Genomic DNA, 24,996 nt, shown 5'->3' with positions numbered 1-24,996 from the left:
ATATCCCCAACAGTTTCCATTAAATCTGGCAGAACCATGATAAGCTTATCCTAAAATGGAGGTCTTATTTTGGTAACTACACTAAGAAGCAAGAACACAAGCAAGAAAACAAGAGCATGCATATTAACTGGAATCATTATGATCGATTTATTACAGTTCATTATCCGTAGATGCATGGAGACACTAGAAGCTAAACTTAATAGAGGGAATGGCCAAAGTCGATTACTACATCACCAAAAGGAGGATGGATTGATGGGGAGCAAGAGAACGAAGTACTAGGATTTTCGACGATCGGATAGAAAGCTCCGGATCCAGTGGTGCACCCATCTTCAGTCATCAATAGGTTGTTGCCCACCATTGTTGAAAGCTCTCTGGAATCCATCAACTGATCCAATGACGAGTACTGCTGGTTATCCCCCCAGAATCCATGACTAAATCCATCAAAGCAAGAAGGCTGGTCTCCAGGGTTACTGCTAGACACCATTATCGAAGCTGGCACATTCGTTACATCTAGAGGAAATGTGGTAGCAGTACAGCTGCTTTGATCACAATGCGATTGAGTTTGAACCGAGGAATTTGTAAAGCTTAAGTTCTGATGATCAATATCCGAAGCATGAGTAGTAGTGAAGTCACTGCTTTTGGCAATATCTGAAGGAGGCCTCAAGCAGTTATCCGGAACAATGCAACCCAAGTATCCTGAGTTGTCAGAAGAAAAGTCATTGCAGAAGAAGAGGCCATCAAATGAAGCTTTTTCATTGGACCTAAGATTGGGGTTCCTCTCATGCTGATAAGACATGCTGGACTGACCAGCTGGAGCATTCTGATGGGTGGGTTGTTCTTGCTGTTGTCTAGGAGTCTGTGCAGTAGAAGAAGTGAAGAACTCAAGTGATTGTTGTGGCAATAGGGTTTGAAGATTAAAGGGTGTTAGAAGAGAGTGGAAAGTGGAGTTGTCAGAGTAAATGAAGTTGGTTCTTGCTTGAGCTCCTTTCATGGACAAAGCAGCTCTGTCATAAGCCAAAGCTGCTTCTTGGGCAGTGTCAAATGTCCCAAGCCAATGCCTCTCCTTAGTACTCGGGTCTCTGATCTCAGCTGCATATCTACCCCAAGGCCTTCTCCTCACCCCAAGAAACCTACCTGGTTCTGCTTGCTTCCTTCTCCCTCTTGATCTCTCACCAGATTGGGTGAGAGGTTTTTCCATGGCTTTTGAGGTGGAAATTGGCATGGTAATGAGAAAATGCCCCTGAGGGTGGAAGTGTGGTGGTCAGTAAGAAAAACGATCGAGGTTTTGAGAAATAGGTACGTTTTGGAGTTTGAAACGATGTAGGTTTCTGAAAGACTTTGTGCGAGGACTATAGGATTGGTAGTACTACAGAAAGTGCTAAGCTTCAACAGGTCGATGAGATATAAATAGAGAGGCAAAGGTATGAGAAAGTGACGGGTTTTAGTTTTCAAGGGAAATTCTCTTTTTAACAAGATTTGCATATTTCTACTCTTTCGATATATGTGGACTAATTATAGTCGTGTAAGAGTACATGCACGTATAACATTAATATAATTTGAATCGACCGAAATATTTTAGAACATACAAATTTGATTTTAAATCGACTGAAGTACTTTCAAACATACAAATTAATTAATCAAAACAAGGCCTTTTTCAAACACTGTATGAGATTGATGTGAAAATCATTCTATGATACATCATTATATATGATTTAGACCGATCAAAACACTTTCGAACATACAAAATCAAAACAAGGATGTAAAATCCCTTTCAAACGATATGTATGAGATTGATGTTAAAATCATGGAGAAAAGGAAAGGGACGTTGCAGATGTCATTCTGTGGAAGACCATTCTTCCCTTTTCACCTACTTTCATTAAATCTTTCCTTTTCTCATTGCCATTTAACCCTATAGCTCTTTGAAATCAGAAAATAATAAGCTAGAACTTGTAGGTGAAAAATGTAGATTCCCAGCAGGGCAGTACTTGTCAAAAACTCAAATTGGGAGCCTACTAACTGCTCTGTGTTTTTTTATTTTCTAGCTACAGCCACTTTCCTCCAAGTTCCGATGAGAGCTACCCGAATAAATATACTGTATCCATCACTCTTATTGCATGGCTATTGTTTGCAAATTAACTATCTTATTAATGACCTAATACTTGCATCACTTCTATGTAAGCCAGATTACATCGCTTCTGGACAACAAGAAAACTGGCCTAATCAACTTGCCTAATCTCTTGAAAGCTCCATGGACCATGATCGAGCTATTAGTATATTAGGGTTAAGTTCTTCTAAGTTCTTAGGGCAATTCATCAAAGTTGAAATCAGTGGCGGAACGCCTTTAGGGCCACAAGGGGCTGTAGCCCCCCTCCAATGTGGTCAAATTTCTTCATTAAACCATACATAATTACTCTAAAAAGTCTCTAATTCCTATACTTTGCCCCCCCTCAAAAATCTTATAATCCTTTTTGGTTATCTTCTGGTTCCGCCACTAGTTGAAATGTCAAAGTTTAGGAGTTAGAAGTTACAAGGGACTTGAATGAATAATTGAATATGATGGGTAGATATATAAAAATCATATATGGAGAAGTATAGATTATAGAACCGGAAGAGGTACCAGCTAAAGTGCTTCTTGCATCTACTCCTGAAGAGTTTGATTTATTTTTTCTGGAAATTCTTATGTACCAACAAAAATTCATCTCCCACTATTCACTTGTAAATCCGCATTTTCTGCAACCAAAATCTTTGTAACCTCTTGTCTGCTTCATGGTTTTTTCAAACGGAGCAGTTCAGGTTTTCTCTACTCAACCAAAACTTATGAAGGAACTTAGCATATATTCTAATACGCTTTTTCTGTCAGCATCATGGAAACAACCCCACATAAGAGTACGTACATAAACATTAGGTTTCCCCCCATGAGGCCCCATTTCTCTAAGTTTTATATGCTTGTTTTGTTTTGTTGGTCTATATGCTGTCATATGTATAATGTAATTTGGTAGCAGTAGAAATTGTAAACCTAAGCCATATGCAGAGTGAAATCATGCAGTTGACCATTAAGGATGTGAAATTGTGTAGCTAGGGTCTAATAATCAGAAGGTGTTCGATCAAGGAGCTAGTTCTAACAACCTTGAAAGGTTATCCACTTAGTCACTGCTTTCTGTAGAACACTAGCTAGAACTTGTGCAGAAACAATGTTTTAAGGGCTTCTTAGCAATGTCCAACAGCGTGGATGCACTTTAAAAGCTACCCAATTAGTTTAGTCATTTACTCTGAGGTTATGAAATATTGTGATGTTTAATTATAGATTTTCTTGAGTTTTCATTTTCAATGCAATATACTGTGTGCAGAAGTACATTTCAGCTAAACATTTAGCTCGGTTGCCTCTTATTCGTTTTTACCGTTGATCACCTATCATCGAGCAGTGATAGAAATATGTAATTTGTATGGTAATGATAGACTAGCTCGTGACCAGTTAAATTTGTCCACTCTACATGGGGTCAGTTAATTTGCTTTGCAAAGCCAGTTCATTGATGTATGAAAGTTGATTACTTGGTAAACCATGTCAACATAACTCAAGGGCAGTCATGTTTACCTAAGGATCAACTAATTACAAGTGATAAAGAACCCAACTGGTAAAAGATGAAGAAGAAGGATTAATGCACAGATGGCCATGTTTAGTTGTTTACTGTAAGTAGAAGTAGCATCTTTTGAAGTAAAATAAAGACAGCAAAGTTTGATGAAGACATGGGTCATTGTTTCCGAACTTGCAAAGTAATCAGAGAAAGCTAATCAAGAGCTTCAGAAAAATACACTTGCAAAGCAAGATTTGCTTGAACTGTCCAAACAAAAGCTATGAGTGGGGACTTTGATCCCAATTAATAAGTATATTGCACTTTCAATAGGAAAAATACCAGTTATCCTCTATGATTGAACCTCACCGTGCCTAAATGGCATTGGGAATGTCATAAACTAATGCTCATATCAAATGAGTCAACCAATTTTCAGTTCATTTAGCATTTCCAAATGGACGTCCTTTCCAAATCTTGGTAATGCTTTTGCCACTGGTCATTGTCATCTATATAGAAAATTGATGACTCTATTTTTTCTTTTCAAAGAAACAAAAATTGTTTCTTTTAAGATTGAGATGGACTCCATAGGAATCTAGGACTCTTGACTCCTCCACTACAAGATTTGAAAGAAATTTAATTAGATAAAATTGTTTCCCTAAACCGCACCTGAATTAAGTAGAAATTTCAAGGTTTCTTTTGCCTCTTTTCAATGTTTTATCACTTTTATGCATTTTACATGTAAGAGCAGAAAGGTTAGTCTTAGTCATAGTCAAGCTTCATCTGAAAAGTGTGAGGAGCTAAGTTGTAAAGGGTTATACCAGCAACTAGACAAAGTATTTAGATTTCCCTAAAATAGATGAGCTTTCAACTTGTATTAAAACTGATCAAAAATCTCTATGATGGGTAGGGGCCTCTTCCTGTCTTAATGAGTCACTCTGATTCCCTTGTTTTCAAGTTTTCTTTCTTTTAGAGTCAAATGGAATTTTTTGCAGAATCCCCAAAAACAGGAACACACACGCACCCAACCCCTTTGATTAGAGCTAAAGGTTCTCCCGGGTTTTAGGGAAAAAGATGGATGTGTCTTTGTGTTATAGAACTTGGACTTTGACAAAGGAAGAGAGATATTGAGGGTGGGATTAGTGCTCTTAATTTGATTCAAAATGTCCCAATCCCATGTTAGATTTTGAGCCTTATGTGGTTTAGCAACTTTCTGCTTTGTTTTTTCGGGTAGAACAACACGCTCGTGTCCTTCCACTAAGCATAAGTGACATTATGCATAGTGTTGGAAATAATATTACTATACTAGTGGTATAATAGCCAAGTGTTGGAAATGCAGTTTTGTTTGAGTGAATGAACATTACTTTTCTGCATTGGGTGTTGTAGCATGCTGCTGCTATGATTGGTTTCTGACCTGAATCCCAATGTGGCAGACCACTGCTTGTGCTCTTTTGTTGTTTCTCATCATTGAATGAAAGACTAGTCCATCTGGTTAGGCACCAAATCCATGCTTTCCGGGCCTTGATGCTTAGACCGACATTGTTAGCATTACTATGTTTAAGCCTCACAGACAGTCCAAAGACATGAGAGCACATATACTATAAGTTTGCCATTACCTGTTAGTACCAGTAGCGACTGTAGCGTCTAGTAGAGACTCAACAAGTCTTTGGCCAAGCCAAAATGACCATGAGTTGAAAAATGAGCTCATGGATGCTTAGTGGGAGAGAAGCTTGAAAAACTAAGCTTGATCATGAATGGAATGTGTTTAGGGCATACAGTATGGTAAGATTGAAAGAAAAGGCTCTGTATGAATTTCAAAGCCTTTGCACAACCTTAAACATCAAGTGTTCAAGACACTACAAGATTAGGTACTTAGTACACGATCGCCTAATACCAAAGCTAGAATGGTAGTAGTTTGTACGGAAGCCACTATTTGAGGTTGAGGCCTACATTCCTAATACGTGGACACTGTTGCCACATCTCCAAGAATCAATCAGCATAGGGCTATAATCATTCCAAGAAAATCCAAACGTGTCGAGTTGTGGGGGATTTGGTGAAGTCATGGTGACTTGGTTGGAAGAAGAACAAGTTCTTTGTACCGGGTACTGAGTACCTAAATCACGGAAAGACTGATACGAGGTAAACAATGCAAGAGAAGCTGCTCTGAGAAATTTGTTGTGAATGAAGGAGGTGGTAGGATTCCCTTTCAGAATGGAAGAAAATAGTGAAAGGCAGCAGAATCAATCACCAAAGAGAAAGAGCGTTGGTCAAACAGTCTTAAAGGCAAGGGCTGAATGACACCTACTCGTCCTCTGTCTTTGTTTTAGGACACAGACCACGGCATTTGCTCCCCAAGTCTCCTGGTTCCAACCCAAATAGAGAAACTCCAACCTTTGCTTCTCATGTTTAGAGTGATCATGATTGTTACATAAATATCTTACAGGAGCTACTGTATGTATCTTAATTTAGCTGCCGTTGTTACAATATGGGGTACAAGAAGGATGGATGGCATGGTAGAGGAAAACTTGCCTTGGACATCCATCTGCTCGGCTTATTGCGATATGTAAGGTCTTGATGAGCTTCATATACACTGTCGCATCATTAAAAGATTGATCACCGCAGATCATCTTGTTTGCACAATTGCTTCTCTGTCTGCCTCGACGGCTTTGTTTCATGGACGGCCACATTATCTATCTCGTTAGTGATATTGTTGCTCCGTTATGATCTGCAAGCAAGCATTGCAAATCAGTAACAATTTTTGAATATACATAACCATGAACTAATAACTGCTTTGATGATAATGTGCTTATATACCAACTAAGCCTTTTTCTTTCTTCCTATCTAATTTCAACAGTTGTAACCAAGCTGGTGAGTTGAGTAACTTAGATTCTAGGAATATAGAAAGCTGTTGGACATAGTACTTTTGTGTTATACAGTCACAACAAAAGACTGGAATATGTATACCTCTTCTTCTTGAGTCGAGTTAGCTTCTTCAGTGAATAACCTATGAAGATCACTTAAACTGAGCCCACTTGGTTCCTTCTGCAGATCCTTTCTTTAAATTTGATGGACCAGAAACAGAATCATGCCACACCATTTCCATCTGGCGGAAGCAAATGAGATAAGCCATCATCAGACATTATATTAGAAACCCTAAACTTGTAGTTAGCTGATCCAAAGAACAGAAAAGACATAACAGATGAAAAGAACATACATCTCCAATAAGCACGGTGTCACCTTCTTTGACACCACGTTTCTTAAGATTCTTGTTTACACCACAAGCATCCAAAACATGTTGGAATCTCCTCTCAGAATCCATATATCTGTTTGAAAGCATTCATAAGTTTCTCACCAGGCCTGAATATGCAGATCTTTCTAGAGACAAAAATTCAATTATGCAAGTATGCAAATCTAAATAACAGAAGTAACTTAATGAGCAGGACATGCATATAGTATATAACAAAAGATATACCTAATAACTATATGATAAAGGTATTACTTAAAGTCACGTTGAGGACACTGCTTGCACTCTTTAACTCGCTCAACCATTATCAAGTACATTCAGTGCTAGACGTTTGTCAAAATCACGAAATATTAACTAATATACAACAGTTCTTGCATAAGATAACCTCTTCACGGAAACAGAACAAGAAAAAAAAAGAATTTCTTAAAGCTCCAGGAAATTTAAGCCTAAAATGATGTCCAAAGCCAACTCAACCCCCTATAGGCTGGGTTGTCTCCCTATCTTGTTTGTACGTGTGCCATTCAAATTCTGGCAATTACTTTAAATCAACAGAAACATTTTGAAGAAGATCAATTAAGGACACAAGATTGTAATATTATACAGGTCTACACATTACAATAAAACTTTGGAGGTGAACTTTCACTCTAGTCACAAAGAAATCAGATAGTACATCTTAAGTTGCAGTCTTTGAGCATCTAGAAGCCAAGTTTGTGTCATGGTGTAAATATGATATGATAACAGCTTAGACCAAGCATAATGTGATGGTACAAGAAAGATAAAGAAAAAAAATAGAGGGTATAACAATGACCTAAAAGTGTAGTCAACCTACCGCCAATTTGTCATCTGAACAAAACGTTGTAATCCAGATCCCACAACATGCCAAGTATTGGTACTGCTGTCATATGATATCTCAAACTCATTGATTGAGGCGGTTTGTTGCTTACGCACCATATCGGCTACATGATCTAAGTCAACCGGATCTTCTAAACCAAAATGTAGGATATTTGTCAGCACAGTGAATGAATAAAATATGCAGTTAACTCACCAACACTAGAATGGATGAAAAACATTAACTGAATACAGTAGTCTTCCAGAACTACATTATCACAGAAGATAGTATGTGCATAACTACATATATACCCTAACCACACGGCCGTTTCTCTTACACTATGAATCAACCATCTCCAGAATAGCTTATGTATCAAACTAAGGATAACTCTCATTTAAGTAATCGCTTATAAATCTGATGACCCATCATAAAAGCAGAAATACACAATTGAAAAAGACACATTACTTTTGTGCATAAAGTAACTCTAGCCAACAGCAGTAATTATCAGACACTTAAATTCGTGTGAAAAGGTTTGAAAGATAAATTCAATGTATTGAAAGTTAAAAGTATGACCTGTGAATTCCTCCTCATCAACTTTGCTCCTTCGCAGAAGCTGATAAGCAGTACTGATGACCTCCTGAGTACCCTCTCCTTTAACTGCACTCATGCAAAAAACTTGAACCCCGCGGGCTTGCAAGTTTTCCTTGAATGATATCCACTGTTCATTTGCATCTGGAAGGTCCATTTTGTTAAAAGCGACTATGTAAGGCTTTTCAGCAATTTCAGGACTAAACAGTTCCAGTTCCAGACGAACAGCATCATACTCAAATTCTGGTTGCTGGCCCGAGCCATCAACAACATGTATCTGAAATTTCCAGAAAGATGAGCGTATTACTAATATTGAGCACTAACAGTATAAGAAGTGATGTTGGTGCTATCACTTTAAAAAGAAAAGATGATAGACAAATAAATCCTTTCACTAACTAAAGTAATCAGAGGGCATAGTCTATATGAACCAAGACCACTTTTTAGAAATTGCTGAAACAAATATAACTGAAAGAAAAGAGATTGTATGTGTGTTGAGAGATATTATGTATTGTGTTTCTACGAGCTGAGATAAAAAGACGCGGTAATGGCACTAGAATGACAGAAATATATCTGCATACTTCAACATAAACCGTAACACACAATTCATATAGCAAACAACATTACTTGAAAAGTTGGTGGTGTAAGCCTATACCAGGACAGAACACCTCTCAGTGTGACGCAGAAACTCATGGCCCAATCCAAAACCCCGGTGTGCTCCTTCAAGTAATCCCGGTAGATCTGCTACAACCATTGTCGAGTCATAGTCGAATGAAACAACACCCAGATTTGGAAGTAAAGTAGTGAAGGGGTAATTTGCTATCGTAGGCTGAGCAGCACTTATAACACTCAACAGTGTGCTTTTCCCTGCATTTGGAGCTCCCACAATTCCAACATCTGCTACTAGCTTTAGCTCCAGGTCCAACCACCTGATTCATAAGAACATCATTCTTACTGTCCAAGTGATGAAAATGATCATAGAAACGATACAAGCATCGCTGATTTAGAAGCATCAGTAATTGGTCGGTAGCTAAGAGAGGATATCAGACTACCATTTCCAAAAGTTACCGTAACTAATCGAATTCGGACTGCTTGCATCAACTATGAACTGCCTATTTAAATCAAAGGGAAATATGGAAGTCAAATATAGAGAAACAATAGACAGAGGCACCTTTCATAAACGATACGTAACTTTCATCCTTTCATGCCTGGTTTCTGAAATCACACCCCTTCTAGAAAAACTAAACAATATTTGGGCCACATACCGTTGTCCTACCCAAACTAAGCAAACCATTAAAGAGAAAAGCCTACCTATCACACTAATAGCAATACCCATTTTTATTGAAATCAAGCTACAAAATTTTCTTTTTCATATCAACTCAGAACTAGCTGTTTACAAAACACCAAATATGCAAGTAGACGCTAGTGAATCACTCCAAACGGTAATCAAACCCTTGATCTGTCTATGCACCTCACTAGAAAATCTAACCAATATCTGAAGTCAGTCATTGCCTACCCTACTCAAACTAACCCAAATGATACAAAATGAAAAAACTCCACGAAAACAATTCAAACTAACACAAATCAGTAAACTAGGAGCCAAACAAGACTACTAACAACAATAAGACCAACAATAGCACATCAATTCAAATCATTTAAATCTGCAAGAACTCACATTTCCGGACCCTCGGCCCCGTTCTCAGCAATCCTAGGCACCTTATTAGCCCCAGACTTAAACGAAGCATTCCCTCTCCCACCTCTGCCTCCAGGCAGCAACAACCCCCTCTGCCCCGGATGCAACAGCTCCAACAACACCTCCTCCTTCCCTGCCTCCCTAATCACCGTCCCCGGCGCCACCTTCACCACCACATCCTCCCCTTTGGCCCCATGCTGCGACTGCCCCCTCCCATGATCACCCCTCCCCGCCCGAAAATGCACACTATTCCTAAACGGCAGCAGCGAATTCATCGAACCATCAACCTCTATATACACATTGCCTCCTCTCCCTCCGTCCCCTCCTGACGGTCCCCCTAACGGCACAAACTTCTCCCGCCGCATCGCCACCACGCCGTTGCCGCCGTCCCCTGCTTTCACATAGATTTTCGCTCTGTCGAAACACCTCATCACCGCCGGTACTCCCTTCTCCTTCACCCCCTCCGAATCATCAGCGTCAGCATCATCGCCGCGCCTCTCAATTGCTTCATACTCATACTCAACGCCTTCAATTTCCTCATCTTCGTCATCCTCATCCTCCAATTCTGTGTCGTAGCTCCCTTCGAGGACTTCGAGGACCTCGAATTCGCCATCCCCGCCGTCTTCTTCTTCCTCATCCTCGTCGATCTTTATTTTCCCATCATTCTTCTTTAACTTCTTCTCGACGGCGAGGGTTGAGTCGGAGAGCTTGACCTCGGCGGAGAACTCGAGAAGGGAGGAAGGGAGGGGGAAGTCGTCTTTGGGCGGGAGGCGAGTGTAGGTGGTGGCCTCGACTCCGACGGAGGTGAGCTCCTTGGCGGCGGTGCGGTTAAGCTTGAGCTGGCTGTGATTAGGGTTAGGGTTGGGCGGTTTCGGCTTATTGGAGCGAGGAGTGCGCGGGGCTCGGGTTCTGGTGGGGCGACCCATAGCGTAAGTGGTGAAGCTCATTGACGAAGAAGATACGGTCGCCATTTTCAGGCGCGGCAAAAATATCAAAGCCACTCCCGTCAAGTTTATTTCAGGTGGTGAGAGTGAGGTTACGCCACGTGTCCATATGGATTGATTCGAAAACGCAGCGTTTTGATGCTTTTAATCGGTTGGCGAAGGTTTTTAGTATTTCCCAAGGAAATAAGGAAAAGGGTATATTCCTTTAATGGAAGTGACCTCTAAACCTAAATCCTTCTTCCCCTCTAAGTAAATAAGGAAATTAGATAAGTGAGAAGATTAGTGTCATCTTTCGGCTACGTGGATTATATATATTGCGGCCATGGCATCGTAGCGCACGGGATAATCAAACAACTTCTGTTGTAATCAACAACCTCCATTACTATTGATTCCAAGCGAAGAGAGGTATACTTGGAACTTATACAACATCCTTGAGCCCTAATTGAGGACAACTTTCTTGATTACATTGCCACATAAACGATTTTGCGGATCATCGAGAGGATGGTTAATATCTGTTGAAAGTGACTTGAGTGTAACCCTAATAAATCCATTCCGTAGAGTTAAGGGAACAAAGAAAACGGGCTCGATCATTCGTCTTCCTCGGCTACATTGTCAAGAAAGAATAAGGCACAGATGGGTAAAAGACACAAACGTGATTATAATGTCTACAAGGGTACCATATCAGCACATCCAATATTTAATCCAAAGGATTGTATCGTTGCAGTCAATATGAGGATTGTAATCAAGTGGCTGTTATGAGGCCTCACAAAGACACCACATGGACTTATATTGACACAGAAGATGTGTTTTGCACTCAAGAAGTTCTTCTTGATGATCAAAACATGTTGTACGCTGTTCATTGGGATGATGAGGATTGCCAAAAACTTTCAACCTTTGAAATAAGTACTCAGTGCAGCCACACTTCCGATACAAAGCTGGTTGAGACTCAGAAGACGATGATATCTGGTTCAAGACATATATTTGTTGTATTCAAGTGAAAGAGAATTGTTAATAATTTGCAGGTACCACGACGGAACGACAACAACGAAATTCAAAATTTTCAAACTGGATTCTGCTAGGTCTGAGTGGATTGAGCAAGAAACCTTAGGTAATATTTCTCTCTTTGTGGGTGACAATACTTCAATAGCTGTGCTGGCTTCAAATTTTTCAGGATGCATGCCGAAGAAGTATATACTTCAACCATGATCATGATTCTGTCTATTACGGTACTGATCCTCTTACTGATTTTGGTATCTATGATGTGGCAACTCGAATTGTTTCACAGCCATACAACGAATGTGCCATGACCTTAATGAAGATGGCCAATGGACCAACTATTTGGGTTGTTCCACCTATCCAAGAATGAGCCCTGTATCATTGTCTAAATATGATCTTTTGTTTCTTTTACTATTAGTTACTCATAATCTGTATCACTAAATACAATTTGTTTCTTCACTTCCTTGTATCAGCAAACAATGCAACACGGTGCTCTAGCAAAACAGAAAGAGCCTATAGGTCCACACAAGTTGTTTGTGCTACCGAGTGAGTTTGGGATTGGCGAACGTTCTCTATTTGGAGAGTGTGTGCGTAGGCATGCTACTACTTGCGTATGAGTAGGCTGTGAGTATGATTGCATTGTCTTGACTTCTAATGCCGGCGAATGTGACGAAGATTGAGAATTTTCCTTTGCTTGGTCCGACATGTAGGTCACCTGATCTGCCCAAGCCTTCTTTTACGTTTCAGTACGAGTCGCTATCGATACTTAATCACCGCGGAGTGAGTAAGCAGAGCTTTAATAGGTAAACTGGGTTGCTAAGGACGTGAGGTCTTTAGCAGTCTCAGGTGTTGTTGCTAAGGATGTGAGGTCTTTAGCGGTCTAGTAGCTGTTTGCCGGTTTGTCTCAAGGAGGTTTTGAATAGGGTTTGCCCGATGGGTCTTGTTTAATACATGTGCTGATTTGTATGTTGAGTTATGTATTCTTTTGTGCTCTTCACCCTTTTATATAGTAGTAAGATTAGGATTTCGGCGGTTCCTTCATCTTCAGGGATTATAGATTTTTGATACGGCTAAAATAGTCTCACAATTAACCCTGCAAAAAATTGTCAATCGTAGTATAAAATAAGTAAGGATCATTCGATACCAGAGACTGAGGGTATTTAAATTTGCACACAAAAGAAAATAATTAAACTAACTAAACCAGAAATTAAGGGTTTATGATTACAATGAGAAGAAATAAAAGAACAATGATAAACATTTCAAAATAGACTTGATAAAGATCAGATGGAGATGAGGTTAAAGATTCAGTTGTCCGCCACCAATTATGATTAAACACAACAAGTAACCTAATTCTTTTACTATGCCGTGAGAAAGAAACCAATCAAGAACAAATCATGAACGCACTGCATAAGTTCTTACTACTTCCATTTAATTATTTAACGCCGTGAAACACACTTTTCTTTAAAAACATTCTAAGCATGCAATCTCAAAACACTTAGTGAAACACACATAAGCAAGTCTATTCGATGGATGCCTAGATCATTAAAAAGAACATGTGGAAATTTGAATGGTTATAGAGTTCAAACTAGTATAGAAGCTATCTAGCATACAACCCTAACTGCTTGATTCTTGACTATTGTACTATATCATTTACTACTTATGACAAAGAAAACAAAACGATTAGGTGAATTGTTTAACCTAAGTCTAGCACCGATTAGATACAAACATTCTAAGTTGGCCTGCATAGAATATATGCATGCAAATGTTATCTATAAACCGAGAAACAAACAATCAATCTCACTATTGGCATAAATAAAAATAACTAGGCTAACTTACAAAAGCGTTCGACATAACTGGGGCTTCTAACCTAGCCCATAACACAAAAGATTTAGCTACTCATCGTTGTAAAAATTACACAAAGTAAAATCAACAATTGGAAGCTTGGTGAAATATGGAGGTGAGCTCGAGGGGATGTGGACTCGTTCTTGAGGAGATGGAAAGTGAACTTGAGGAGTTTTGAATGGTGAATGAATATGGTCTCTATCTCTCTTCCCGTCCTTGCATCTCAGCCTCATTTGTGTTTTTATGTATGTCTCCTCCTTCATTAAGATTCGAACTCCCCTTTTCTTTATGGTAACAAGTCTATATTAGACTCCTTCTCAAATATGGTTTTTAACTCCTCCCTTCTCTACCGTCCACTAGGAGTAGCTCCTCACTAGGTTTTCTTGTAATCCATATATGCTAGGAAATGGAGGGATTATTTCTCAATTAAGCTCAATTGCGTATTAATTACTCCACAAATTACCAAACACACAATCAAGTTAATATGGTATTTTTAAGGAAATAAACAAATATAAATACAAGGATTCACACTATAATATCGTTGCATAAGATGTTCTTATCAATTTCCTTCCGTAGAGAGTTTAATTTACCTCTTCGTTTGGGAAGAAGGTATGCATGGGCTCATAATCTGGCCTCTAATCGAGATCTAGGTTCTGAAAGAAAGGCACTGAAAGTGTGCGCCTGCCTCAAAGGTATTGACATTTGAGCTAAATCGCTTAGAATTTAACCTTTTGTTAAATTGGGCTCAAATATTGCCCCCAAACCTTGAAATCAGGGGTGAAGGTATGTGACTGTTATGATTGAAGAGATTTGACCCCTCACGCAAAATGATCTGATTGGCAAAACTTTTGGCTATGACATAAGCAGACAAAGCCATCTCTTTATTTCCCTCACACAAACCAATTCAAACTAGTTCGCGAAAAGGTAAGGTATATCGCTTTGATAAACCCTTTCATTTATTATAAAACCCCAACATTTACTGTTATGATTACAAATCCCCAAATTCTCTCTTAGCATCCTAATTCAAATTTTCTTCAATCTCCAAGCTATCATACCCCAGTACCATTTCCGGTCCCGAAATGCAACAATAACCGCCGTAGTCCTAAGTTAGTACCAATCAATACGGGATCCTATGCATCGACAACGCCAACTTACGACTACAAGGCTATGATGATAAGTAAGTAATAGTAAATTCAAGATAAAAATAATGAAGCTCAATTTACTGAATAAATACAAATAAGCGAAAGGTAGAAAATAAAATGAAAGTTCAAGTATGACAAGAGAAAAACACATCATCACAATAAATACGGGCCAAATGGAACAACCACACGACTGAAATGCAAAGTAACAGAGTACGCGTCGTGTGATTGTTGAAGTAGAAATGGAGATCGGGTAAATAAGAAGTCACACCAGAAGTTGGCTAATATTTATATATAGCGTAAAAACACGTAACGAAAGTCGAACCGAGACTATAACAAGTCTCGTAAGGCTTAGGGCAAGTCAAGTAAAATCATGCATATGTAAAATATGCGACTTGGCTTGAAATATCAAATACGTCGATGTGGTATATCCAACCCAACCGGCTCTAAGGTTCGCCTTCGGACGAACCGATAGCCAATAATGTACTACAGTGCCAGACATCAGGACATGGTTATCACCGTAGTATTAAGCCACACAGTAAGGGACATTAGGACAACATAATCACCGTGGGTAAATCATGGTGCCCAGACATCAGGACGCGAGATTCACTATATAATAATAAAACATGTGGTGACAGACATCAGTATACGGAATCACTGACTTATAATCATGCATAAAATAAAAGGGTCAGTCACAAGAAAATATGACCAAAATAAATGTCAACGAATCCAACATGCGATAAAGACGTATATCATATACATTTTATATATAAAAAACCACTAACCCGGAAGGTACCGGCTCAGCCTACATGATAGAGTAGTGCCGAAGTTTGCGCCCCAAGTCTCACTCAGAGTAGAATTACGTCCCTCAAGCTTGTCTGGTAGGTAAACAATAACGAAAAAATGGGAAAGTAAGGTCTATGACGTTTTTAGTCAATTTAGTAATTGAATGTTGGTTTGACTAGTTTGACTACCCGAGTCAAGGTATCGGGATAATCAGTTGACTTTTCTAAAAGTGAGAGTGAATTTGTTTTGTAATAGATATTTGTATCTTAGATTTAAAACGCGAATAATCGATAAATGGAAATCTTAAATATATTCGTCTGACATTTAAATCTCTCACACTTAAAAGTTTATTGATTTCTGATCTGGGCGGAAATCAAGTTTAAGGTTTAACCGTGAAGTTAAAATTACGTTTTAGCGAAAAGTTATTAATTTCCCTTAATCTGATTTAAATCGAGAAACTTAAAGGTAAAAAGGTTTAAATGAGTTTTAAGTAAAAAGTAAATTAATTACAATTTACTTTTTAACTTATTTAATGCAAGGGGCAAGACCATAATTATTGAAAGTCAACAGGGGTATAAAGGTCATTTCACTCTATAGTAAAACAATAAAAGAGTAAGTTCTATACGGTAAAAACCAGGGTTTTACTGTTCCTCCTCCGATCACCCATTCCGGCCAAAACTTCAACTCCGATCAACTCAAAATCAACATGCAAATATACCAAACGAATCGAAACGATGTTATGAACACAACAACACTAAAATCAAAGGAATCAGAGTTCAATTGATACCTCAATGAAGCACCAGAAAGAGATCCCATCGGTTCCGTGCTCCGCCACTCCTATTCCGAGCTATTGGGACTTCCTCCTCACCTCCCAAACATTTCTGCTACCGGTCTGAGTTCCACCACCTCCCCAGAGATCCAAACAGAGTTATGGTAATGAAGGTTAACAATCGCCGGAGTCGATTCCACAAACCAAAGGCAAAACCAAGAAAAGATAGGAATTTGGGCTAGGATCTAATAGATCGAAGGAAATAAGGAGTAGGAAAGAGGATGGAGGCTCAGGTTTACTAGACAAGTGAGTGATGAGGTCGTCGGAGCTGAAGAACTTGACGCCATAGCTCATCCACTTCAAAACTCGAACTTGCTGAAAATGGGTTGCATGTTGGTTTTGCGAGCACCATCGGAGAGAAGAGAGGGAGAGAATCGCGGCAGCGGTGGTCCTAAGGCGAGGCGTCGCCGAACGGCGGAGATCAGCCAGTCGATAATTGTTTCTGGGTTTCTTGGGTGAACAGTACCAGACCCGGATATTTTTCTGATTTTCTCCCTCATTTTTCTCTTTAAATCCCATATTTATACTATTTTCCAAAAATACCCAAATACCCTTTTTGATTCGTAACTTTTTCATACGAACTCCGATTAAGGCGTGCCACGTGTCTACGAATTCGTATCGACGAGCTTAACAACTTCCATGAATGAAGTTTTCCCGAAAAAACGTACACATCAAAAAGTTAAGTTTTAGAGTCGCTACATTTAGTACAATCTCAATATGAGAAAAGGCGAAAAGATTCGGGTCGTAACAGTTCTAATAACTCTCTTTATTTTCCCATTATCTCAAAGACTTTTATGACTTAGCTTAGGGTCATACCATCAATAATAAGCACATGCTGACTGACTGATCTTTCACCAAGAGTTGTTTGCCAAGGTTTTGTATCAGAACCGTTGCTAGAGTTGTCTGATGTAATTGCCCCATCCCTGGGTGATTCGAGCCGCCTAAATGTGCCATCTCCTGGAGGAGGAACTTCTGAGTTGGTACCATCCCTAGGTGGGTTGGCTCCAGTGCCTTGATTTGCTTCAGTACATGTCATAGCTTGGATTGTGTGTTCGAGTCCAAACTTTTATTTTACTTCCACTTCTGTAAGATAAGATGTACAATCCTTCGATGTATGAGATTTGTAGTCCTTTAGAGGATGTTTTTGACACTGCACTTGAGGCCTCTGATAGATACCACATGTTCTACCTATCTTGAACTTGTGCTAAAATGCTTTCGACACGTCCCGCTGGGGGTGCGTGGCAAAATGTTCGCGCTGCCGAGTGAGTTTGGGGTCAGCGAACGTTCTCTATTTGGAGCGTGTGTGTGCGTAGGCATGCCAGTACTTGCGTACGAGTAGGTTGTGAGTATGATTGCGTTGTCTTCACTTCTAATGCTGACTAATGTGACGAAGGTTGAGAACTTTCCTTTGCTTGGTCCGACTTGTAAGTTACCCGGTCTGCCTAAGCCTTCTTTCGCGTCTCAGTATGAGTCGTTATCAATACTTAATCACCGCAGAGTGAGTAAGCATAGTTTTAATAGGTAAACTAGGTTGCTAAGGACGTGAGGTATTTAGCGGTCTTAGGTGTTGTTGCTAAGTACGTGAGGTCTTTAACAGTCTGGTAATTGTTCCCCGGTTTGCCTCGAGGAGAACTTGAATCGGGTTTGCCCGATGGGTCTTGTTTAGCAGATGTGTTGATTTGTATGTTGAGAGTTGTGTATTCTTCTGTGTTCTTCACCTCTTTATATAGTAGTAAGATTAGAATTTCAGCGGTTCCTTCGTTTTTAAGGATTAAAGATTTCTTTCCGTAGAGAGTTTGATTCTGATTACAACAAGGATTATCACTTTCTTGCTGACTTTGACAGCGCTCATAATTACTTGTGATCTTGGCGAACAACTTCCTTTTACAAATAAGATTCCGGAAATCTTGTAAAATAAAATAATAATTACAATTTGGGCCGCATGTATCGGGCTTTGGGTTAAATCGCTTATAATTTAATATTTTGTTATATTGGGCTCAAACACAAGTCTCAGGAGGTGCTAGTTTCTTGTTAATTGTTGCCAATGCACATACACCTCTTCTTAAATGTCCATTCTTGTCTTCTTGACTTCATTTAAAATGATTTGTCAACACAGGCTGAGTGAGTTGTGTGAAAAGGAAATTCAGGGGCATGGTGTGTGCAAGTGCTGAATCAGCAATGCATGTAAATCATAAATCATTTATATTCATTTGTTTCATGGTAAGCAGATATTGTGCGTGTTTGGGGGAGCTTATAAGCTCTTTAGCTTATAATATGAGGAGAAAGAACCGTTTTGTAAAGGCAGAAAGAACTGACTTTTCTTAAAAGCCTGAGTCATTTATAGAGGATAAGTAAAAGTTAGCATAGCCTTCCTTATAATTATAAATCAGTGTGTTTCCCTTTCGCGAATTAAATGAACTTTCAAAAATGACCTTGGGTACTCTTTGTAATGGTAGAAAATTACTAGCTTACGAACATAAAAACTCAAGTTGAACTGAAAACCCTATCTCGCAAATCAGAACGCCTCCATTTCCCTTTTGTTTTGTGGTAGTCTCTTGGTGTCCTCCATTTCTTAGTTTTCCCTTTCATTGTTGAGGTTTATGGCTGCTTAAGAGGTAAACAACTCATTTCTCCCTCTGTTCCTCATTTCTTCTCCTTTTGTTTTTGGGTTTTAATTGGAGATTGAAATTTTACATGGATGAGATCTAGTATTCTCTGAAATTGAATTTCTTATGTAAATTTTTCTGGGTAAGTGATGACTATGTAGTCCATATGAATATTAAGTTTTATGAGCTCTTTTTGTCTTGTGGGGAAAGGTTTATAGATCAAATGGTGCGGTGCGGTTGTTGATAATGGTGTAAAACAAAGTTCAAGCTATCTTAGAAAGTGATTTTCATTGAATGACAATATAATACAACTATGATATGCATCTATATGTAGATTGCTCTAGCTGCAACTATGAATTAAATCAATTCTGAAATGTCCAAAATTGCCTGCTTGGATGCTTTAACTTAGATATATACATGTACAAATTTATATATGTTTGTATGTTTCATGTTGATTTATGTCAATCCTCATGTTTATATAGATGGGAAGTTGTATGGAATCAGACATTAGTAGACCTACTTTGTGCATTAGTTATCAAGGGGGTGGAGGCTAACAATCAACCAAATACTCATTTGAGCAAAGAGGGATGGCAAAATGTGCTAAGTAATTTCACTAGAGAATCGAATAAAAATTATACGAAAAATAAAGTTAACGTTCTTAAGGGGGAATAAAAATTATGGAAAGATCTAAAAACAAAACATACCGGCCTTGGGTGGGATCCAAGGCTCCAAACCATTGTTGTAGAGGACTCTTGGTGGAATCGCCAAATTGCGGTATGTTTTTTTAATTATGTGTTCATCTCAATCATTTTTTCCCTTGTGTTCATCTCATCTCCTTGCACTAAAACATGTTACAATTTAACTTTTTTCCTCTCAATTATGTAGGATGAAAGCAATGTTGTAAAGTTTCGAAAGAAAGGAATTCCCCTGAGTTTGAAGAGAAGTTGGATAGAATGTTTACTGGGACTTCAACCATGTGTTTGTATGCATATGCACTAGGTTCATCATTGCCTTTACCTAATAGTCTTTTGAAAATCCTAACATGAATTTTCCGAAACCGCTAAGAGGTACTCTATTTTAATATTTACTTTCCTTTTTTCCAACTTTTTTGAACTATTTCTTAAAAAAATTTATTTTTCATATAAATGTTTTGTTATTTTATAAGAAAATATTATTTGGTAGATGCGGGTTACCCACAAATGAATGGATATTTGGGACCTTATAAAGGTCTGAAACAACATTTTCAACAATACAGAGGGTGAGAACAAGGAAATGCTTAACCGATCACACTCTTCTCTTATAAGCGTTATAGAACGAACATTTGATGTTTGAAAAAAAGAGGAAGATTTTAAAGAACATGCAAGGTTTTTTATTCGAGAAACAAGTGAAGATTGTTATTGCAACCATGACTCTTCATAATTATATAAGAGGACATGCAAATCGTGATGTCCATTCGTTCGTTGGGCAGAAAGGGTGGTTCACAGACCAAATGATGAGATATAGATGCATAATGATGCATGAGTAATTGAAACAATAAGAAATGAAAACACTCAAAGTTTGATGAGTGTGCGTATAACATGAAATTACTTGATGCAAATGAAAAATATATTTTGTTATTTGGTTTTGTGATTTAGTTGAATGTATTAAGATATTTTTAATATTATTTGTGTCAATGAAAAAAGTATTTTTGTTATCAAGTATCAGAAAACATAGAATATTTATTAATCTTACTTGAAGTCAATGAGAAAGTAAATATTAAAATACTAATAAAAAAGGGAAGTGATAGAAAAAAGAGGAAATTAAAAATTCATATTGTATTTGCAAATAATCAAGAAAGAAATTTTATTCTTGGAAGATAAAAAAAATACTTGAAATCATTTGATGTTCAAAATTGTCATTATAAAAACACAAAACATAAGCTAGTTTAAGTTTACAAAACACTCTGCACACCTTATGTCACTAAAAATCACTTTAAAAAGTCAGTTTACTAAATAGTCAACAACTTAACTTATCAAAAACTTATGGGGACACCATACAACTCCGGTTGTGGACTGCCCTCCACTCGCGCACGTGAATGCCCATAAGCATAGGGGGTCCGAAAGGGACAGATCCTTGCCGTGAATAAAAAAACTTATTCTCAGAAATAAGTATAAGCCAACTTATCTTATAAGTCACAATTGTGCCAAATACACCAATTGCAGCCTAATTCTAAGGTACTTTAGAGTAGGTTATATTGTTTGAGATTTAAGTTATGTAGTACAGATACGGACACGAGTGTTCGTATTGAACACAATTCGATACGCGGACACGGCACATGAAATTTTTGTTGGACACATACACGTTTTGGACACGTTAATTAAATATATATTTTTAATATATATATATATATATATCTGCCACAGACCAGAGATAAGCGTCCACCTGAGTAGCTTGTTTCTCGTTTGTTCGTTTGAAAAATTGCTTCTCATATCTTGCAACAAAAGAGTAGTAGCAATTAATAAGCCTGAAAGCATAACGCCTGTGGACAGCCAGAGTTTGCTGAAAGTAAAGAAAGTTCTAAATGCAGTGTGAATAACCAACAAGTACTGCGATCAACTCCATCCCAATGTCTCCTTGGTCTTATACCATACCGATTTGGTGCAGCATCAAATCCTCTTTTTAACCAGCTATGAGCAGGAATTTCCTAAGGGATGATAAATCCAGATTCCTTCATTTTCTCGTTATCCCCTAGGTTCGGGAGAACTGCTTCAAGATACTTCTTCTGCATACGACAACAAACAATTCCAAAGGATTAGATCTCATTTTGTACTCTGGCATATATGTACATATCAGTACAATTTTCAATAGTGATTGATTCTTAAATTACCTGTACCATATGTGCCATGGGGTCACCCCATCTTACTCTTTTCTTCATCATTTTGTCAAGTTCTAGATCATCTCTGCAAACAGAAGATGCTGTTGTTAATACAATTAGGGATTGAGATTACATGTCTGTACATTTTCAAGAGAAGAGAGTTGTAGACTAAAGCAGAAACTTGACATAAATGATTGTCAAAATCAGGAAATAACTAAAGACCTTTATAAAGAACAATATATTCCAATTTTGTGGAATTAAAAGACCTAACAAAGAATTTCAATGTGCGCCAGTCCTAAGGTTGACAATAAGAACAATGAGAGAAAGAATGTCATCTGGAAAAAATGAGGAATCCCACATATAAAACCTAATCATTACCACTAGACTAAGACTAGCAAACAAAAACAAAATTACGAATATGATGTGTGATATGATATTAGATTATCAACTACTCAACAGAAACAACAAAAAACAGAACTCTCTTCACGAGGATTGTAAAGGGAATAATATTATAACTTACCTAGTCCGTGCAAATGGCTTCTCCTTCTCACGTTCTAATTCTTCTAGTTTAGCTTCAACTTCCCGCTTTTGAGCCAATCCCTTACACCATTCCAACTTTATCTCCTATTACATGAAGATACAACAACAACAACAACAACAAAAACCATTAAGTAAGCTATGCAAGATTCATGTTTTATGGAAATCAAGCTTAAATTAAACCATAACACAACTAATCACCCCACAATATCTCAGTTAGAGTATATGGCATAACTAAAACTAGTGGGGAGAGAAGCCAATGACATACTTATAGAAAATCATGAAAATCAAGTAGGACCTCTCATTGAGTGCCAACATACCTTAGGCTTTTCATCAAGTTTCTTTTCTGCTTTCAATTTCTCCTCCTCCGACATGTGTTCACCTACAACATTGGTAGTTCCAGATGAATATCAGAGTCCTTGCGAGTCCAATATCATTAATATTACAAGAATAAAATAACTTTTCCTTACCTGTTTTCTTATTACGAAAAATATTTGTTGCATTTTGCCCAGTTTCAGAAGGATCCATCTGTTGAAATCTACAAAAATCAACATTTATAGAGTCAGAATACTTTAGCATTATCTCTCAAATAAGTGTAAAGCATCAATAATCTTTTACCAATAACACATTCTACTATCATTATCTTTATAAATAGGATAACAAATAGAGCGAAAGGATAACATCTACGAATCTTGTAAAATAATATGCTTAGCTAGAAATAAAGAGAAGCAATATAGAAACATTGAATACCAATAACCCTGAACCCTAAACACACATAGTCACCCAATTGAGAGATTGAACCCTAAAAACAATCCCCAAATTATGATAACAAACTAAAATACAAGAACACTGAACAGAGGAGAAAAGAGACTTACAGTAGAAGAAGAAGACTGAAAAGTGTTCGGGTGTTTGGGGATGAGAGAAAAGGAAGGAGCTATTATTGTTGGGTTTCGATGACTTGGTGAAAAAAAGGAGAAGTGAATTCAATTTCGTTCTCAGTTTCTCAAATCTAGATTCTAATTTTCTCCCTTTCTTCTTTGTTCTTCCTCTGTCACCGACCTCGCCCTTTTCTTCTTCAATCTAGGCGACTCAGGAACCACGAGGACTCAACGGAGGCTATGAAGAAGCAAGTTAAGGCTTGGGACGATCTCTGATATAGCTACCATGGACCTGAGCGAGAAGACTGCATGCAGTGAGGGTTTTGGTCTAAGATTTTGTATGGACAAAAATACCCCACCGTGTCCTCCTTAATTGCATGTCCAAACAGGACACACGCGTGTCCATTACGTATTGCAACGTGTCCAAACAGGACACACGCGTGTCCATTACGTATTGCAACGTGTCCAAACCGTGTCCAAACGTATCCGAGCGTGTCCGTGTCCGGGTCCGTGTTGGACACGCGATATGCAGCTCAGGTAGGGTGTCCGTGCTTCTTAGTATTTAACGCAGCCTAGCGTAAACTTTATCAAAACAAAAGGGACGATTATGGCAAATCTGTGGCTGTAAAGATAATAAATTAAGTTCAAGGTTTACTTCCGTCAGATTATAGTTTCTGATGTATATACGGACGTCTCTAACTCAGATTGGTTGACATTATTAGTCATCAATCAACTTTATATTTCTAAAACAGTTTAGGATTGGGAATAACTCTATGTTGCTACTGGGTGACTGTTAACTCATTATTATAATTAATCTGGGCTTACTGATGAAAAGCAAATCTGTGTTTTTTTTTGTTTGGCTTGCAGCACTTTTATGTTTCTGACCTTCTTCCCAACTGTTCTTTTAAATTGGATTTTCGATTTCATATGTCAGTATAGATTCAATTAAATTGAATAATGGTAGTTCTATATATTGCAGTAATAGAATTATTGAATGAATTTGCATCACAGAATTCTATAATGGTAATTCTTTGTTATTTGTTAATCTCTCACTTGAGTCATTAGGTTTCTCTACAGTAACTTTTTCAATTACATGATGATTGGCTTTGGTGTTGTAGCTCTACTGAATATATCAATGTTGCAGGGTAGCTATATATGGGTCGGTTCCCTTCCTGATTTGAGACTCTAAGCTCTAGCAATGATTGAGCTTTTCCTCAAATTCTTAACTTTTTGTGTGTTGATTTAGCATAAAGTTCTAGTTTTGAGTATTGGATATCTGATGATACAAAATATGCAGTTTGTTTTGCTTTGGACTGAAGCAATAGATATGGAAGTGCTTTGTAATGATGATTCTATTTTTATACATGAAATATGAAATTGAAAAATACAAACTGCTTCAATCAATCTTGTTAATTGCATTATAGCTTTCATGAATGTGCACTGCATGCATGAATGCCGGATAGTGATGGCATTAAATATTGAATAAGGATACAAACTACGCCAAGTTGGTATTACGTACTCTTTGTTTGATTTGGAATAATGTTGAGAAAAATACAAAAGCAAGCGTAAAAGTAATATTGATAATCAAATTGCTACTACTGTGAATCAACAAGAATGTAAAATCGATATTTTCAAAAAAAAAAAATGTAAAATCGATACTTTACAAGT

General features: G+C 37.9%; 2 protein-coding genes across 3 annotated transcripts; both read right to left on the bottom strand.

Annotated features, from left to right (window-relative positions):
- Nucleotides 1-196: 196 nt before the first annotated feature.
- Nucleotides 197-1,198, bottom strand: LOC126792254 (ethylene-responsive transcription factor ERF086). The gene has a single exon (XM_050518719.1). It carries the CDS (start codon nt 1,196-1,198, stop codon nt 197-199), a length of 1,002 nt encoding a protein of 333 aa, XP_050374676.1.
- A 4,732-nt stretch (nt 1,199-5,930) lies between these two features.
- On the bottom strand, nt 5,931-10,888 carry LOC126790466 (GTP-binding protein OBGC, chloroplastic). Of its 2 annotated transcripts, none has more exons than XM_050516701.1 (7): nt 9,900-10,888; nt 8,880-9,153; nt 8,213-8,504; nt 7,640-7,793; nt 6,781-6,889; nt 6,531-6,669; nt 5,931-6,291 (listed from the first exon to the last, which is right to left on the bottom strand). In XM_050516701.1, exons 1-6 carry the CDS (start codon nt 10,886-10,888, stop codon nt 6,580-6,582), a joined length of 1,908 nt encoding a protein of 635 aa, XP_050372658.1. In that variant the 3' UTR covers nt 5,931-6,291; nt 6,531-6,579. The 2 variants fall into 2 exon arrangements, with proteins under 2 accessions (XP_050372658.1, XP_050372659.1); XM_050516702.1 differs by having other exon boundaries at nt 7,640-7,790.
- Nucleotides 10,889-24,996: the final 14,108 nt, after the last annotated feature.

The sequence above is a fragment of the Argentina anserina genome, chromosome 4 (assembly GCF_933775445.1).
Source record: "Argentina anserina chromosome 4, drPotAnse1.1, whole genome shotgun sequence".
In the NCBI taxonomy this organism is placed as follows: Eukaryota; Viridiplantae; Streptophyta; class Magnoliopsida; order Rosales; family Rosaceae; genus Argentina; species Argentina anserina.
The sequence above is the reverse complement of the archived record's forward strand: the minus strand, read 5'-3'. Positions and strand labels throughout refer to the sequence as shown.

Bases quoted from the DNA above. Each gene is read 5' to 3' on its own strand.
- LOC126792254 (XM_050518719.1), bottom strand. From the start codon at position 1,198: ATGGAAAAACCTCTCACCCAATCTGGTGAGAGATCAAGAGGGAGAAGG.
- LOC126790466 (XM_050516701.1), bottom strand. From the start codon at position 10,888: ATGGCGACCGTATCTTCTTCGTCAATGAGCTTCACCACTTACGCTATG. The intron at 9,154-9,899 runs GTGAGTTCTTGC...CTTATGAATCAG, and splicing joins GGGGCCGAGGGTCCGGAAAT to GTGGTTGGACCTGGAGCTAA. The intron at 8,505-8,879 runs GTATAGGCTTAC...TGGAAATTTCAG, and splicing joins CTGAGAGGTGTTCTGTCCTG to ATACATGTTGTTGATGGCTC.